Source organism: Telopea speciosissima, chromosome 10 (genome assembly GCF_018873765.1).
Source record: "Telopea speciosissima isolate NSW1024214 ecotype Mountain lineage chromosome 10, Tspe_v1, whole genome shotgun sequence".
Taxonomy (NCBI): domain Eukaryota; kingdom Viridiplantae; phylum Streptophyta; class Magnoliopsida; order Proteales; family Proteaceae; genus Telopea; species Telopea speciosissima.
In genome coordinates, this window is record NC_057925.1 from 10310955 (window position 1) to 10329525 (window position 18571).

At 37.5% G+C, this 18571-nt stretch overlaps 1 protein-coding gene across 1 annotated transcript; it reads right to left on the reverse strand.

Moving 5' to 3' along the window:
- Positions 1-5857: 5857 nt before the first annotated feature.
- On the reverse strand, positions 5858-14887 carry LOC122641354 (protein TRAUCO-like). The gene is made up of 2 exons (XM_043834562.1): positions 13754-14887; positions 5858-6302 (listed from the first exon to the last, which is right to left on the reverse strand). Exons 1-2 carry the CDS (start codon positions 14751-14753, stop codon positions 6037-6039), a joined length of 1266 nt encoding a protein of 421 aa, XP_043690497.1. The 5' UTR covers positions 14754-14887; the 3' UTR covers positions 5858-6036.
- Between the last annotated feature and the right edge of the window lie 3684 nt (positions 14888-18571).

Consider the following 18571-nt stretch of genomic DNA (forward strand, 5'->3'; position numbering starts at 1 on the left):
GGTCCAAGCTTTTAAGAGTTTTTTTTTTCCCCTATAGAAAATAATGCATCATTCATAGGGGAGTCAAAACCTGGCTTGAACCGGTGAAATCGAACTGAAATAACCCAAATCAAGTCGAACCAATCCTTATTGAATCGGGTTAAGCTCTCACCCGAAACCAAATTGAAACCAACTTAACCTGAACATGAAAACGAAACCTAACCAATATAACCTGATACCAACGTGAAACTCAATAAAAAATCATATTTTCCCCATAATTTTGCATACATAATATGTCAAAACGAAGACCACAACCGAGACCATTCTGATAACAATCCAATTAGAGAAATCGATAAAAAAAAAAAAAACCCGAAACAAAACCAAACTAAAACCGAAACCGACCCTACTAAAAAGAAATCTAAGAATTGGGAGAGATCCAACCCGGTTCAAACCAGTAACCCCTATGATCTACGGTCAAATGTTGCTCTACCATCTCACTGAAAATTTGAATTCTAATTATTTGAACATCACCTCCTATATCTTCCCCTCTAATGTTGAATTAATTGTAAGTGGGACCTCACAAGACCTAAGCCTATAAATTTAACAAATTTTTTTTGTTTTTCTCTTGAAATCATATGGATTTAACATTTGATTAAGATACATTGCATGCGTAAGCATGAAGTATATGATGACGTTTTCTAATGTCAAAAAAACAAAAAAAATATCAATTTAAAGAAAGAACATTCTAATTTTAAAAAATTAGATCCTAAGCAAGAATGATTTGTAGCAAAAGTTCATAATATGAAAACGGATATTCTAACAATTCAAAAATATACTAATTGGGTTGAATAGAAAAGAAGTCATTAGTTGAAGTGGTTATATTGTTTTGGTCATTAGCCATGACTTGACATTTTCAAGATTGACTTTTGTTGCTTAAGTTACCCTTATCAACTAAGCTTTTTACTGTGCACTTTGTGTTGGTCTTTTTTGTTTTTTGTTTTTTTGTTTTTGGATAGAAACACTTGTTTTGGTCTCCTCTAAACATTTATAAAGAGTTGATAATAACTTAAGTGATTTTGATAGTTGTTGTTCCTTTCTTGTCAATGTAGTGGGCAATGGCAAACAATTGAAGTGTCAAGGGTTTGTTTGATGGTTGGAATAGCAGTTACTTGCAAATATAAAAATGTCAAAGGTTTGTTTTATGGTTGAATAGTGGTTACTGGTTTTTTTTTTTTTTTTCGTTTTTTAAATCTAATCAGTTGTTTCTTTTTTACATTGTTTGAAAATAAAGGCAATATGACCTAATCCTGAGGTCTTTGGAAATCAATATTTGAAAATGAAAATAAAAGGGAAAGGCTTTTGGGACTATTACACATCTACACCATCCCTTTCCTCCCCGCGTTGGGCTCCTCTGTAGTCTGATACAGAGTGTAGCGTACATCCCACAGCCCGCAATGTTTGGGCACACAGCTCACCACCCCACCTGTGTGTTGGGCTACGTGCCCTGCCCAAGCATTGTGGGCTGTCCGATGGTGCGCTGCACATTGGGTCGTGCTACAAAGGACCCAAATCCCTCCTCCCCATTCCCAAATTTTAAAAAAAAAAAATTTGGTGGACAATGACTTTGCACCTCTTTCTTAGGACTTGATCTCCTACATTTAAAAAAAAAAAAAACACATCTCCTTAACAGGCACCTAGATCTTCGAATGGGGCTAAATATAATGGACAGATAAATCCGAAGTCTTCTGCTCTTATTTAGAAAAATCCAAGTTTGCTATAAGATTTGATGAAACCTAATACAAAATTATATTAATAGAATTACAAAGGGGGGAAATTCTTGAAATGCAATACAAAAAATTCGAAACAACATCCATTTAAAATTCAGAATATTGTTTTCTCAAAAATAATGATGGTGTGTATTTCAATGTGTATGGAATTTATATATATCCTACTGAACTCAATTACCATTATATCCCTAAGGTCACTTTCAATCATATAGAATCATACCTCTAAGATTACTCTCAATTAAAGGTGTCAAAATGGAACTGAACCGATCGTTTATAATTGAACCAGACTGAATCTAATAGAAAATGCTTGATTTTGATTTCATAGGTTCTCTTCTTAGTTCGGTTTAGATTTGCACTAGAAAAATCGACGGTTCTAAGCCAAATAAGAACCAATAAATCTGGACCGAATAGAGACCTGATCGAATAAACTCAAAATTTTTTTTTGGTCCTACCTAATATTCAAGCAAAGGTTGATTCTATGTTTCTAAGGGATTGTATTTCTGAGGTGGCTTTTTATGATGTTAGAATGTAAAGTAAGAGAATCCACAATATCTATTGAGATGATAAGCTTTGGTTATTCTAAATTTATATGTTCATGCTCTCAAATTAGATGTAGAAGGAATCAAATTAAAGGGTACAAGGTGAAACTAAATGTGAACCAACACTACAAACTGCATACAAACCTAATGTGAACCGAAATTAAATAAATTATAAATTAAAATTGCAAATCGTTTTTCAAAATCGGCACTACCAACCGCATGTAAACTGGATGTGAACCGGATAATGAAAACCCAATAAAACCAAGTTGAGTTTGGATTCCAATCAATAATAGTTTCAAGAAAGATGCATTTTGGTAAAATAGATTGACATACTGATGCACGAATGAAACGGAAGCAAGAGTGAGGCTGCCACACAACAAATGATGTCGTACAAAATGACAATCAATCTCAATGTGCTTGGTAAATTCATGAAATACATCATTGTTGATTTGAGCAACACTCTTGTTGTCACAATATAGAGGTGTCGGAGATGAGAAAGAGACACTCATATCTTGAAGAAACCAACGAAGTCAAGTAAGTTCAGGAATTGCATCAACAAGAGCATGACACTCGGCTTTGGTGAGCTAGAACGAGCAAGAACACTTTCTCACTACGGCAAGAGACAGTAGAGTTTCCAAAGGAGAAACAATAGCCCATTGTAGAATGTCAATTAATAGCATCACCTGCCCAATCAACATCAAAATAGACCGTCAACTCAAGAATGGAGCAAGAGGAGTATAGTAAGCCATAGAGGAGAGTGCCCTTGATGTAGTGAATAATCCGAAGAACTGAGCAAAATGCATGGATCATGGGGCAGTCATGAATTTACTAATAAGATGAACAACATAGGCGATGTCAAGACGAGTGAATGTCAAATACACAAGGCTACCGACAAGCTGACGGCAGAGAATAGCATCGGCGAGAGGTTCTCCATTAGTTGCTCATCTATTGGTGTTGATATTAAGAGGATGTTATCTGTTTTGTTATCGATCCCTGCACCGGACAATAAATCAAAGACATATTTGGCCTGAGACAAGAAATATCCATCAATGGTAGAAGAAATTTCAAGACAAAAAGACAATATTATTGTAGAGGATCAAAATCTTTCATCTCAAAGAGTTTTAAGTACTAGATCCCTGCAATATCTACCCCCTATAATGAGCATATTATCCATATAAATAAAAGTATAGCCCTAGAAGCAGTACGACAAATAAAAAGTGCATTGTCATGAGGTCTCAATGAAAAACCGATATCAAAGATTGTGGAATTGCAATTGGCAAACCAGGCATGAAGAGTTTGTCTAAATTCGTATAAATCATGTCTTAAACAACACACTTGATGAGGGATATAAAGATATACTAGAGTAGGGATCATGTACACATCTTTCTGGAAATCATTTAGGAAGGCATTGTTCACATCCATCTGAAAAAGGACCATTGATAGACAACTACTACAACAATGAAGGTTCGAACAAAGGTCAACTGGGCAACAAGAGAAAAAGTCTCTTTATAGTCAATACCATATTCCAGATTATGTCCTTTTATAACTAGTCGAGCCTTGTATTGTTCAATTGATCCATCAGACTGAGCCTTGATCCTATACACCCGCTTACATTCAACTGCATTTTTATCAACGAGTAGATCCCCCCAAATCCAGGTATTAGTCTTATGGAGGGCATCAAGCTCATCTGTTGTTGCTTTCTACCATTGAGGATTAATTGACGCCTCAAGGAAGGAAGTAGATTCATGTAAAGAAAATAGGGAAAAAAATAACAATGAAAATCACGAAGACGGATAGGATGTTGTCTTACCCGATTGGGATAGCAATGAGAAGATTTGGTAGAGGAATCCATAGATGGGTCAATACAATTGGATCGGAGACAAGTAGACGACAAGTTTGTAGCTATTGAGTCTTAGGCGAAGCAATAACAAGAGAATCAAGAGCAGTTGGAGTGATGATAGGAATGTCAGGGTCATGAATTAGTGGAGGAGAGATATCAAGTGAATCGGAAGGAGGAAAAATAAGTCAATATCATCAACACAAAAAAAAACTAACTTGTCACTAGATGCCAAAAACCGAAGGCGAGAATATAAAGACATCGGATTTTATCTTCCTTTTAGGAGGAGAGAGAGAGAGAGAGAATATAAAGCTTGAGTCGTCACCTAAATTAAGGTCTATGACTCATAATCTTAATTGTAAGTATGACTTTCAATGGAGACATAGGTCAAATCAAACAATGGGAATTTTTTCATGTCGCCAAAACAAATGGAACCTTCAAAAACAAAATTCCTTGGTTTTGCTTGACAATGAATGGCCCTCCAAGCAAAAACTTATGAAACAAAGAAAGGATAGCACAATGGTGTAGCTGTCTTAAAATTTAAGGACCGAAAAAGCTGCCATTTAACGTGAAATGAATTCATGAATCTGAAGACCATACTAGAACCCAGCCAAACTTTTAAACACATGATTACACCCTTGAAATGCAAAAACACACACATACAAGCACAAGAAAAGAGAGAATACAAAAGGGCAAAAATAAAACAATTGAAAGGAAAGAAACCATCTTGTAGAGAAAGCCTACACATGTTTCTCCCCATTTTTTCTTTCTCTTAAGATGATGAGGAGCATTCTTTTAGTTTTTTGTTCCGTGTGTGGATCTTGTTGGAGAGAAAATAAAAAACAAATAGAAAAATAAGAGAAAAGTTAGGAGAGAGTAGAGATTTGGCTTTACGGATGAAGTCGGACGTTCTTGCGCAATTGAGAGGCCACAAATTAAATTAATAATTTTTTTGTTCTCTTTCTACCTCTTCATTCATCAATAAATACAGGGATAATCCTCACTACCCACTTCCCCACTCCTACAATTTCTCCCTACAACTCATCCCACTTTTAATAACTACATATAATAACTAACCACAATCTCATACATACATTTCATTAATAATAACTAACCATAATCACAAGTAACCAAACCTAAGCAAAATCCGTCACATAATATTTTTCATCGTGACCTTTACTGAAAAAGATGTCTACAACAAAACTAATAGAAGTTACGCATAATATCATAGACTAGTGCCTGAAATTCCTTAAATTTGGTTTTCAACAAAATGTGCAGTCTCTCCTAACACTTACATCAACCTAATTTTTAACCTAAACACCATTGGAAATTTAATTTCACTTCACTTCTACTAATAGAAAAATTCTCATTGGGTGATATCTTAATTAATAAAATCAACTCCTGATTTCTCTATGTTGTCATATTTTTTTTCTCTCCTACTTACACTTTACATCAACATTTTTTTGGGGGAGGGGGGTTGGCAAATCATTTCACATCAACCTTATTTTTAACCTAAACACCAATGAAAATTTTATTTCACTTCTACACAGCATAAACAAACAATAGAACAATCAAAAAAAAAAAAAAAAAAAAAAAACATTCACAACCATTTTGAGTAACGTTACTTGATAGTAACTACCCGAAGGATGTCCTCATTCTTTTGCAATTTTGTCCTCTGTGAATAGAAAATTAGTATCAGAGCTTTCTCAAAGCCATAGTAAAATCAGGTCATTCTTTCTTCCGAAGAAAATTTCATCATTTTACAGTGCTCCTGTCCGTTCTCAGTCATAAAGAAACAACAATTAGAACCATGTGGCTATACAATAATTACATAGCCATTACCAGCCAAGTCCGACGTTTTCTTGTGAAAACCAAAATATAATAACTTACTCGGCTAACTTTTCTTCTCCTCGGAAGCACCATTCTCAACAGTGCTGTCAAACCCATGATATAGAACTTCAATCATGGGTCGGGGTAGTGGACGGTCTTTGAAGTCCTCGGGGAAGCATTCAAATTCAGGGCCAAAATTGAACCTGACCATACAGTTGGGCTGGTTGGGGAGTGTGTACATGGAAGCAGCAGGGTAGTAGCGTCCCCCACACAGATCCTTGAAAGCAGCACCTTGGCATACTCCATTCTTGAAAAAAGATATCTCACTTCCTGCAGAGCAACACCAGCATTTGTTAAGAACCCACCAAAAGGTTGATTGAAAAGATGATCATCCTTCACTTTAAAGCTGACAAGATGTAACAAATTCTCATCAAACACTAGGAGACAAAAATATCCCTGAGAAAGATGGTGCTCCAAATTTTCCTCTATGGGCAAATAGTGACTATAATATAGCTAGTAGCAGTTTTACATCATCATTAATTTTGGGTTTGGTAAACTAATTTGCTCACAGAAAAAAATGGAAGACCATGAACTATTGTTGGTGTTGCTAAAATATTTTTTGCCCGATATTCTTACATTCATAACTAGAGATGAACAAAGTACAATTAATATGCTTAATAAAATGGGAAGTCACATTGAAAGTCAAAAGCCTTAGAAAAGATTACCTAGTTACCTACTCCAGATGTGCTAGACACAGCTGGTGAATTGGAAAGAGATGTGGCTGATAGTGACCCTTGAAATAAGATGTCCAACTTTGTAGCCATTCTCCAGAAGTGGGAAGATCTTCAAAAACTCCCAACCATATCCAACAATAGTTGATGAAGAACTCCCTCTACCAATATTTATTAAACCCAAGTTCAATAGAATAGTTCAAGTACTGGTGTAGAGACATGATGTCTATCCAGGACACATCCCCAATTTAGTTGGGTTTGATATATGTTAATAATCCCATGCCTAAGCTTTATCAGGAGGCCCAAGTAGTGTCTCACTAAGCAGCAGCTCACACCACCCAGACAGCGGATGAATTCTATTGTTCTTTTAAGGAGAAAAGAAGCCTAGAAAGGAAAGACTCAACTGACCGACTACGACAGCCTAAATTACCAGAATATAGCCCAAACAGGCCAACTCTCAGTAACACATGAATATCCCAATTAAAGAAGAATTTAATGCAGTGAAAGCTGAGTATACTAAATATAGAAGGGAATGTACATCCTCAATAATTCAATCAGTAGTCAGACTTCATTTCTGCGAACATTGAATTTATTCTGTTCCAAAGATACTGACAAATAGGAAAAAGAAGCAACCTCCAACTTTCAATCAATGGATCAGTTAGGACTGACTATATGTTTGTGTAACCTCTGTCTTTAATTAGATTTGTTAAATAAAAATAAATAAATAAACCTAAATTGTTCACGTGTTCTACTTTTACATTTGGAGAAAAGATCAAGAATCTAGCAAGAGATAGAGACAACACTTCACAAACCTTAAATAAAGATCTTCACTTCAGGAAATGATACTTCCATTTTAAAAGAGCGTACAAGGTTAAACCTCATCAGCTATGTTAGGAGGGTGCCTCTTAATTCAGAGTTTTGCAGTGCTGGACAGAAACCAAAACTTCTTTCTTGTATATAAGCCAATATGATTTTTTTTAATAGGTCAATATGTTTTCAAAGTATGCACTGCATAAAGCACCACTTTCCACCTCCTTGTTGATTGTTACCTTGGTCATCCTAATGAATCACTGTTAATTTCCAATTAGCCAATCCCAGACTGATGCCTAAAGGAACCAAATACAAAAGCACAGACAACACCAACCTCATAAGAAACAGAAATGCTCTAAACAAATCACATCATTCAAGATTCAAGACTTTATACTGCAAAATAAAATTGTAAGATAAGATGGTAAATACAGCAACTTTGATTACTGTGAAACACAAGAAAGAGGAAAAATCTACCACTCCAAGCAACCAACCAAGCATTCAAATTGGCACCTAGAAAACCCTCAAATTCACTCTCCCTGGTGCTTCATGAATGTCAAGATATTTCCAAGGCGGCACCCAAATGGCACACTGGAAACTAGAACAGATTGTCAAGTAATATTAATCCATCAGTAACTGATCTTGGAATGTCAATACGGTTGAGTGGTTACCCTCCGTTAGAAATGAAAACCTATAAATCTCATCCAAACATATGAGACCTTATGGGAGGTGCAATATAAGCAGCTTCAACGCACTTCAAACTCTGCCATACACCACAGATAATAGATCACCTTAAAGCAAGCTAATTAAACCAGGCCTGAAATAAAACAAGTACAAAAAAGCTATATCAACTAAAAACTAGTCAGAAGAGTTGTGAAGCAATAGTTACTTCATTTTATGTTGTCTACTACCAATGCTACTACAAGTATATGCCAAATTCATCCATTTCTAATTAAAGCCAGCATAATTCTTATCAACTAGCAGGCCTTCCCCCCAGTGTAAACTATATATCTATGACCTTTTGGGATCCAAAGACTAGAAGGTTTGGGAAGGGGGAAAAAAATAGCAGGGTTCAGGAGCTTAAAAGGAGCTAAGGTCAAATACACATAGTACTTACAAAACCATTTTTCTATTATTCGTCATTGATTTAGTACTAACTATTAGGACATTCCCCTACAGTGAATGACAGTCCAGTGATTGAATGCGAAGAAGTAAGCAAGGTCAAAAAGAAATTGGAGAGGAAGTAAGGTCACTCTAATAGCATGTTTGACACCTTTTCTCTACAACATAATATTATTCTTTCTATTCTGGCTATGGAAAAAAAATTGGGATTCTAGGAAATGTATTCTCAAGAAACGACCTTGGTGAAAAGAAGTATGCCTTCTCTGTAGACCAGGTGGACAGATTTACGACCAGTGAGAGTGATGAACTGAGTTCTTCTAACGAGGAACGGATAGGGACAAAGTAGCTTTTGGTTGCTTACAATTGAAAGTTAATATGATGGTGGATCACATAAGAGGGAGAGTTAAAATGGACTACCAAAAAAAAATCTAAAACTAGAAAAGAAAAATTCAGGGCGGTCATTTCGCCCACCCCCATGTGTCTGAGCACATCCTGCGCCCCCAGTGCAGAGAACATTTTCCCATATATATAGTATCAAACTGACTCATTTTGATTTTTTTTTGGCGGGTGGTGTTGCCATGTCAATTCTTAACTTGAGACTATCCTCATATCTCATGTTAGAATTTTAAGGTTATAAACCCTCAAGTGAACAAAAGAAAAAGACAACGGATCAGGGTGAACAAAAGAAAAATACGACAGATCAGGGTCACTGAACAAACATAAATAAGAGAAAGAAGGGAAGGAAAGGGAGGAAAGGAAACTCTTTAACAGTTTAGTCACCATTATACATAAAGTGAATACACAAGCAAATGAAAAGCTCCATTTCATTTTGAACCACATATATGATGCATAACCATCCCAATCATAAGTGATGCATAAGCCTCTTTATAATGCACCAAGGATACTGATCCTTGGCATGAGACCTCTTATTACCAGATCTTGACAAACCCAAGACTTAACCACTTGCCAATGACATAAAAAAGTTAAATGATGTATATCAAAGGTTCCAACAGCATTACACTCATAAGAAGAAGAGACAGCCAACAGCAGCAGCCTTTAAGCCCCATACGGCCAGCATTATAGCTCCATCAAGCCCAGCACTTCTAAGCCACTTGTGGCTTAAGTTTTAGGCCCAATTAATGGGCCAGGTCAGGGCCCATTAAGGCCGCTTTATCATGTCTTGCGTAGGAAGTTTAGTAGAATCTTTTACATATTTGTTTCTACTTTAGTTGTTGTTGTTAAGAATACCACATATTAGTTACTATTTTGTAAGTTCTGGACTACTTTTATTTTTGTAACAGTGACTAGTACAATTAATAAGAAAAGAGGGCAGAATAAACCCATGACTTTGATAATCAAAACTATGTTGCTCGCTACAATTTTCTATGTGATACAGGTACTGTGAGAAGCAGATGTTGATTTTGGTGTGATGCTAGACAGCTAGAGGGAAACTGGTTGAAGGTAGGTTGGGACATCCAAGCTATATTCCTTCTTCTTCTCTTACTCTCCATCTTGGCTGCGATTCCAGTAAGATCTTCCAAGTTTTATTTCAATTTTTTTGCTGTTACTACTTTTCTGTTCTGTTGGATTTCATCACCACTCCATTTTTTATGATGAGGTTGAAGTTGAACAGTTGTTGAATAATCTCAGATTTCCAGCAGTAAACCAGACCTGAAGCTCCTTTGTTTCTGGTTTTTCCTGTTCTGATTTGGGTTATCATTATTATACCATCTGACTTTCAGATCTGGATAGTAGTTTGGAAGATTGATCACTGCTCCCAGGGGTGTACTCGACTGGAGTTTTGAGACTTTTTGGCCTGTGGATTGATGAATAACAGCTGCTAATATTGTGAACTGCTGATCTGGGGTACTTAGCCACTGGATTGGTTTGCTTTTTATATATGATGAACTACTCATGGAGTACTGGTTACATTCATGTTTCCATGTTGTTTTGCAACATGGATTATGAGATAAAGTACTGTTTCTAAATCTGAACACTATTTCTATTCCAATTACTTGTTAAAACTTGAAATCCATCCACCCCATCAAAAAAAAAATATAACTTGAGATCTGACCATTGGATCTTCAACTTGTTTTGAGGGTTTGAAGTACTGCTGGTTTCCATCAATTGGACTGAATTTGGGGGTATTCTAAACGTAGATTGGGGTAACTGTGGTGATAATTTGCTGCTCATGAATCACAAGTTCCTGTTGTGGATGGGATAGTAACCTAGTTGTTGCTGGGTAGTTATACCAGAAGTTATGGTTCCTCCAGACAGCAAGAAAGACACGCTGTTTCTATGATATGAAGGCATTCACCATCCAGATTAAAGGGGGGGGGGGGGGGGGGGGAGGAAAGAAACGTAAACACAACCATATCTACTTTTGGAGAATATTCTGAACAAAATAAGATCTTTATTTGATGAATGACAACCTTATTCATAAGAACAGAATATATTATAACAACAATAGATGACAGCTCCCGACCACCTAGACTAATAAGAAAAACAGTAAAGAAAACAAACAGGCGAGCAAACATAAGCCATCCCACATTAAAACACCATAGAGAATAGTCTTCCCAAACCACAATACTAGGCCTCACAACTCATTGTGTAGCCAGCTCATTTGCCAAAGAATTAACCTATGGTCTCCAGTGAAACAAAACAATAGCTGACAAAATCATACAGTGAATGTGTCTGACAAGATGAGAAAATCTCCAATATTCGTAAACTATCCTATCAGAATTGTTGAGTTGCCTTCAACCATGATATTGCATAAGGCTCAACTGATGGAGATATCCAACCAATTTCAGAAGGAGAGGGGCTCAGCCTTCACTGAGTCGCCCTCCCCAATTGGACCAGAGTAGAGCAGAGAATGTTCCCTGCATTATCAAGAGCTTAATAACTCTCTCCACAAATAAAGAGATCACTTATTGATCTTCAGCCTCAGAGTAAAGGTGGTTTGGAGTTTCTCACTCACAGAGTTATAGTTCACTCTGTTTACCTTAATATTTCTTCACCATCTTAACCCCTCTCAAATTCATTTGGAGACAGTCTATAAACTTGTGCATCTTTGATGGGGATATTGATATCTCCACATCAAAGACTGCAAGGTTTTAGAAATGAACAAACTCAAAGACAGCATGAACAGTTAAAAAGTGGTCCTAAATTTCCTCAATGAAGTAACTTCAAGGGCAGTCAAAAGCCTTCTACAATCTATGAACTATGGAGATGAAGATCTTAATAACTATAGAGTCTGCATGTTAAAGACTTAGGCTACACCATCAATTAAGCTTTAGGATAATTGCAAATCTAGATCCATCCAATTTCACAGCTTCAATAAATACATGCATGCCGCATGTATATGTCTAGGGGAGAGTAGATATAGGTATAGGTAAATTGATTGACTGATTAATTGATGGAGAAACACACACAGAGGAAGCAGTATAGACACACAAGTGTCGTTAAGCAAGGATATCAAGTAGGCCCTTTTACCCCCTCCTAGATCACATGCTCTATTTTGTTCCTTCTATTTCCTGAAGTTTTGAGGTGCCCAAGTCACCAGGCAACACTGCCAAGGCATTCTGATAACACTGTCTGAAAGAGAATTTTCATTTAATCATTTTACACATTGTTGGACTTAAGTCACCAAATTACATTCTTGGAACTCTTCCCAGGAACAAAACAACAAATAAATAGAAAAAAGTGCAAAACCACCAAATTAAGTCCATAACATGAGCCCTCTTAAACCATATCACGCGGTAAGTTGGAAGATAAAGCTTCTATAAATATTGGTGACAATTTTAGAATATTGTTAGTACTTGTATAACTTATTATTTTCTTTTTGTTTCCTCTCTATTAAAAGTAAACATGGAAAATCAATGGATAGTGGATGGGATCCAGTTAACCATTAGGAGTGAGGTGAGATAACTACTTGAGATTAGGATAGTGGGATTAGGATAACTACTGTTGTAAGTGCTATGCAACATCTCCAGCAGCAGGTACTTGTGGTTTGGCACTCCTAATCAGCCTATCTCTTATTCATCTCTTATTATCTATTTCTTCTCACCTTCTTCTCATCTTAAGATAGCGAAGCGAGGGAAAACTCTGCACATACCAGCCTTAAATTGAATTTGTCAACAGGCAACAGACTCCAGTATCAATGGATATCAAACTCCACAACTTTACATGGACTTGAGGGAGTTGAAGCATGGAAACAAGGATCCAGCCCTGAGTTGCCCAAGCATCTCCACCTGATATAGTGCAAATCACGGCAAAAAAAGGCATTATATGGCAAAAAAACTGAAATAGATTAATTTAGGTATCAAATGTTTACATTTCAAAATTTTCAGAATAAGAAATTGACCCACTTTTTAAATTATTCTTATCAAAGTTCTGCAAACGATTCCGACATTCCGTATTTTTTGGCCCAAATAATTCACAGGGGCCATTTTTTGGAGTTCAGAATTTTCAGACTAAATTGTTTGTGGAGTCTCTGGAAAAAAAAACCCACAACTTTTTCAAGCAGGGGTATTCTGACTTGAAGTCACTTGCTAGTTGAAAATTAAATTCCACTCCTCATGAGAATAAAAAAATAGAATATGTAAGACCAGTAACGTGTAGAAGCATCAATATAAGCCCCACGATACCAAACTAGTATAGCATTCACCATAGAAGAAAGAGGGGCAGGGTGAAAAAAAAACAGAATAAAAGAAGAATCAGCATAAGTTTCTTCAATTCTCATAGAAATAAACCAAGCACAGTGAGCAAAAAATACAAGCATAGACTAGGTAAGCATTACTCAGCAAAAAACAACACAATACAATTAACAAAATACACCAGCAATGAACTAATATTCACATGAATGCTACAAAGAATTCTAACCAAGAAAAGGGTTCAAAAATGAAGAACTACTACAATCTCCATTTCAACAACCAAATAGTTGAAAGAGATGTCATTCTGCAAGTAAAGCAATAGTTTCCTACGTTGCATAGAACAGCAAAAAGAGGCCAAATATCAGAGAACAGCAAAATGCACAAAAAAAAAAGGGCCAATATACTACTCAGTTGCAAACAACATTATCACTTCTGCCCACATTCGGTAATAGGTTGATCCCCAACTTACCCGGTACTACTTTGGGTGGATCTTCCTTCCCATCAGGGGCGCACGCATACTTCTGCCCCTTGTAAAAAACAAAATGCGGTGGTTTTGGGGCATATAAAGCTCCCTCAGGCAAATTAATGTAGCAACCAATAACATCCCCTTCCACATAGCCTTCTTCACCATACTTCTCTCTCAGAGCCTTATGAATCTTACTCCCATCTATATCTCTATACCCAAAACTATTCCCATCGTACCCAACCGGCGCCTGCAAATCCCCCTTCTCCGTCGTCCACCCAAGCCTCGTATGACCAGTTTCCCCAAGCTTCGATACCTTAATTTCAAAATACCAAGCACCCTCAACAACCCCTCTCGTTGCCCTAACCATTCGGTATCCTTTCGAACTCCCCGCAGACAAACGGTCGTCGCTGAGCTCAACTTTCTCAGCCTTGTAGACCTTGGAGAGGCAAATTTTGATGTCGGGTGTATCGTCGGTCTTGTCAGGGAACCGAGCCAATGGAGCTATAAAGACATTGTTTTCTGCAGTGACAGGGTTGGCATTGGATTTGCTCTTCTTCTTGTACTTCCGTGATGATGTGCTCCAAACATTGTTGTTTTTCTTCTTGGCCTTCTTTATAGTCGTTGGCAACGCAGGTGCTGTTGGTGGGGTTAGCGTGATTATTTCCGGTGCCGCTTGCTCAGGTGGCATTGCTTCGGGGGCTTGGGAAATAAATGAAGAGAGGGGCTTTTGCTTCTTCTGCGGTGGATTTTCATTATCGTCGGATATTGAGGTGGGTTTCGGTGATTGTTGGTCTTGTTCTTGGTGTAGGGTTTTCGAGGGTTCTTCGTCATTGTCGCCATCGGAGAGCTCCTCGGAGGCTTCTTGTTCCTGCTTTATATGGGTTTCTAAGTTATTTCCAGAAGGTTCAATGGTGACGGGTTGTGCTTCATTGACGAGTTCATTGTTGCTCCAATCTTCTTCATCGTCATCGTCGTCCCTGTAAGCAGCTCTCAAGGTTTCCATGACGGGGTTTGAAGGTGGAACCGTAAAGGTTTTTCTCAGTTTCTAATCCAGCAATGCTATGAAAGATTGCTCTTTTATCTGCTGAGTTGTTCTTCCGAGTTACAAACTGTTTGAGCTTAGAGCGAAATGGAGAACAAACATGAAGCTTGCAGGAGACCAGACACAACTAGGCCTTGCGCGGGAGAAGATCTGAATCCTTCAAAGGGGCTCGGCTCCCCTGTTTGGTAGTAGGGCTCATGGAGTCATGGTTCGTAATCCAGGGATCGGTCAAGACTGATACCGATTCGGATCGATCAAAAATATTAAAAAATTAATAAAAGCAGGAAATTTTTTCAAATAATCGATAAAATAAAGTCATACGTATCGGATCGGAACAGGCGATCCAACCAAGTAGACCGATCCAAGGAATGATCCACTAATCGGGATCGGTTGGGACCAATACTGATCCGATCTGATGATATTTTTACCGATCTAATCTGATACCTCAAACCATGGTAGGGTTACAATCTTTTTGCCTTTATTGTTCATAAAGTTTAGAATAGGGGTGTAAGTTTGGCCCTGTCGGTCCAAACCCGCTCTGGCCTGCCCTGAGCCCAAACAGAGCCTGGGCTGAAATATCTTGGCCCCGAGGGCGGGTCAGGTCTGAAAATTTTTAACCCTGAGTCAAGATCGGGTTGGGTTAGGCTGAGCTTGGCCCGGTCCGGCCCGGCCCGGCCCGACCCGACCCAACCCTATTTTAAGTTATACTACAAAATATATACCTAAACTGACCCGACCCGACCCTATGTTAAGTTATACTACAAAATATATACCTAGAAGGTAATTCTTTGGTTTCTTTTTCTAGCTTTGCATATAACTATCTTTACAGTTTATGATATATTTCTATCTCTTCATTGTTGTGTTTGTAGCTATGATAATCCTTTCCTGGAATGTCAGAGGCTTACAAAGCTGTTTCACAAAGAAGTGCCTCACCCCTCATGTTAAAAAAAATAAATCCGATTTTATCTTTCTTTGTGAGACTAAATGTACCGATCACTCAAACATGGAATTCCTAGCACTTACAAGCGGATGTCTCTCATGGACATATCAATAGCAAAGGTGCTAAAGGATTGAGTGGTGGACTTTGGGTTCTTGCCAACCCCATCATAAATCCATCGGTCACAACTCTTGGCTCTCACTATATTGCCATCCTTGTACTGGACTTATCTGGTCAACCTTGGTTTTTAATTTTCCTCTATTCCCCCCCAACTCTTCCTTTTTCAAAACTTCCCACCCTCTAGGTCCAGACTTCATCAAATGTTTGTTCCCAAATTGCCTTCAGACCAATGTCTCAAACCTCCTATCCTCAGTCCCGAATTTGGATGAAATCAGATTAGCAATTTTTTCTATTGGTGCCTTTAAAGCACTTGGGGCTGATGGTTTTTAAGCCTGCTTCTACCACCAATTTTGAGACTTAATCTCCGGAGATGGATTGGCTATGGTTCATCAATTCTTTACTACTTTTGGTTTACCTAGGGGTTGTAATCATACCTTCCTTTGCATGATCCCCAAAAAAGAGAATGCAACAAAAGTTTTTGAATTCAGACCGATCAACCTATGCGATGTATCTTACAAAATTCTTGCCAAAATCTTGACAAATAGGCTGAAGGGAGTTCTTCCTTCCATGATATCACCTTTTCAGACAACTTTTTTATCTGACCGGAAGACAAATTTCTGATAATATTATAGTGGCTTAGGAGATTTTCCATTATCTTTCTCACAGGAAGAGGAAAAAAGGGTTTTGTGGTTATTAAAATTGATATGGCCAAAGCATATGACCGGGTGGAATGGAACCTACTCACTAAGATTTTCTCTTTCTTGAGCTTTAATTCATCTTGTATCTCGTTAATAAATACCCTTATTATCACTACTTCTTTTTCTTTTATAATTGGTGGAAGCCCATATGGATTTTTGAAAACCTGAAAGAGGCCTTCGGCAAGGATGCCCATTAAGTCCATATGTGTTCCTTCTTGCCATGGCGGTGTCCCGTCTTTTAGCCACCTACAGAGACCTTAACTCTTTCAAAGGCATCAGAGTGGCGAGGAATGCACCTGAGGTAACTCACCTCCTTTTTGTAGATGACACTTTTATTTTCTGTCGTACCTTTGAGGAGGATTTCCTTACTATAAAGTCCATTTTGGATCTATTCTCTGACATTACTGGACAGGAAATTAGTTTTGCTAAAAGTGAAATTTTCTTTAGTAAAAATGTCCCTACCACTCAGAGGAAAAAACTTTGCTCAGTCCTAAGTATATGTGAAATGTCCTCAAAATCCTCATACCTGGGTATCAGACTTTGCCACTCAAGATCTAAAGTTAAAGATCTGGATTTCATTGTGAAAAAGGTACAATCTAAACTTGCAACTTGGAAATCTGGTTTTTTATCTTATGTTGGTAGAAGGATAATGATTCAATCTCTTATCAAGAAAATTTGTAGATCTCTTGATTCAATTTGTATCAAATTTTGGAATGGTAATATGGGATCAAAAAAAAAAAAAAAAAAAGGCTGAATCAGCTGGGAAAAAAATATCTGTTCCCCTACCAGTAACAGTGGTCTAGGCCTTAGGAATGCTTTGATTCATAACCAGGCTCTTATCCTAAAATTAGGATGGAGACTTCTAACTCATGAAGACTCGACATGGGCCAAAATACTCAAAGCCAAGTATTTTCCTAAAACCTCAGCCTTTGACCCAAAAACCCTGAAAAGAAGGGGTTCTTGGACCTGGAACAGTATTTGTTCTTTACTCCCAACTCTGAAAACTTTCATTAGGAGGAAAGTGGGATCAGGTTTTAACACTAGTTGTTGGTTTGATCCTTGGATCCCCTCGATCCCAGGAAGATCCCTACCTCAGTCATTACAACCTTCTTTGACCAATCTCATCTCAATCTATAATTGGAACATGGATTTAATTTATGATCTTTTGCTTCGTAATTTTGGTACTGAAATTTTAAAAATTCCAATTTCAGACATTAAGGATCAATGGAGATGTACTCTTTCAAATTTTGGGCGGTTTTCCGCCCAACTAGTTGCAAAATTCATTTTCAAATCTCACCATAGCCCCATCAGTACAAGATGGTGGCGATTTTTCTGCAAAATTAAGATACATCCGAAATTTAAAATATTTTTTTGGCGTGTGTTAAATACAGGACTTCCTATCAAAGACGAGCTTAGGAAATGGGCGACGATCGATCCTACATGTTTATTATGTGGGGGTGTTGTGATGAGTCCATGTGGCATCTATTCCTTTCTTCTGATTGGACTAAGCATATTTGGGCATCTGACCTTCTTGGATTGAGAACAAAGCTTCTCTCTAGTCCGTCACTATCTCTTCTGTGTGATTCTCTATTAAGAAACAATGTGCTCCATAGACCGCCTAAGACTGATCCAAACTTTGATATTCGATATGTATCTAAATGGCTGGGTGATCTCACTATCACTCCACCATCTTTGTTTCCCTACCCCATAACTTCAATACAGCTTATGTCTTATTATAATCTTCCTGATAATAATATTGCTAACCTTGATGTTCAATGGCCTATCTTAATCTGCGCAGGCCTTTATGAACCGCACTTAAGAATAACAAGTTGGGCATTTTGCATTTTGCTAGATAGAAAGGTCATTCTAACATCTACAGGTACTTCACCGTCTATGACCAAAGAAGAAGTTGAACTATATGGATTCCTGGAAGAATGGAAAGCAGAAATAAGAAAACATATCAATCCCAATGAAGTCTGGTGTAGCAACATCTCCTTGAACAACTACCTCCATCCTTCTGACAA

Excerpts from the sequence above, each read along its gene's own strand:
- LOC122641354 (XM_043834562.1), bottom strand. The coding sequence starts at position 14,753 with ATGGAAACCTTGAGAGCTGCTTACAGGGACGACGATGACGATGAAGAA. Across the intron at positions 6,303-13,753 it reads TCCACCCAAAGTAGTACCGG|GAAGTGAGATATCTTTTTTC; the intron begins GTAAGTTGGGGA and ends GTTGCTCTGCAG.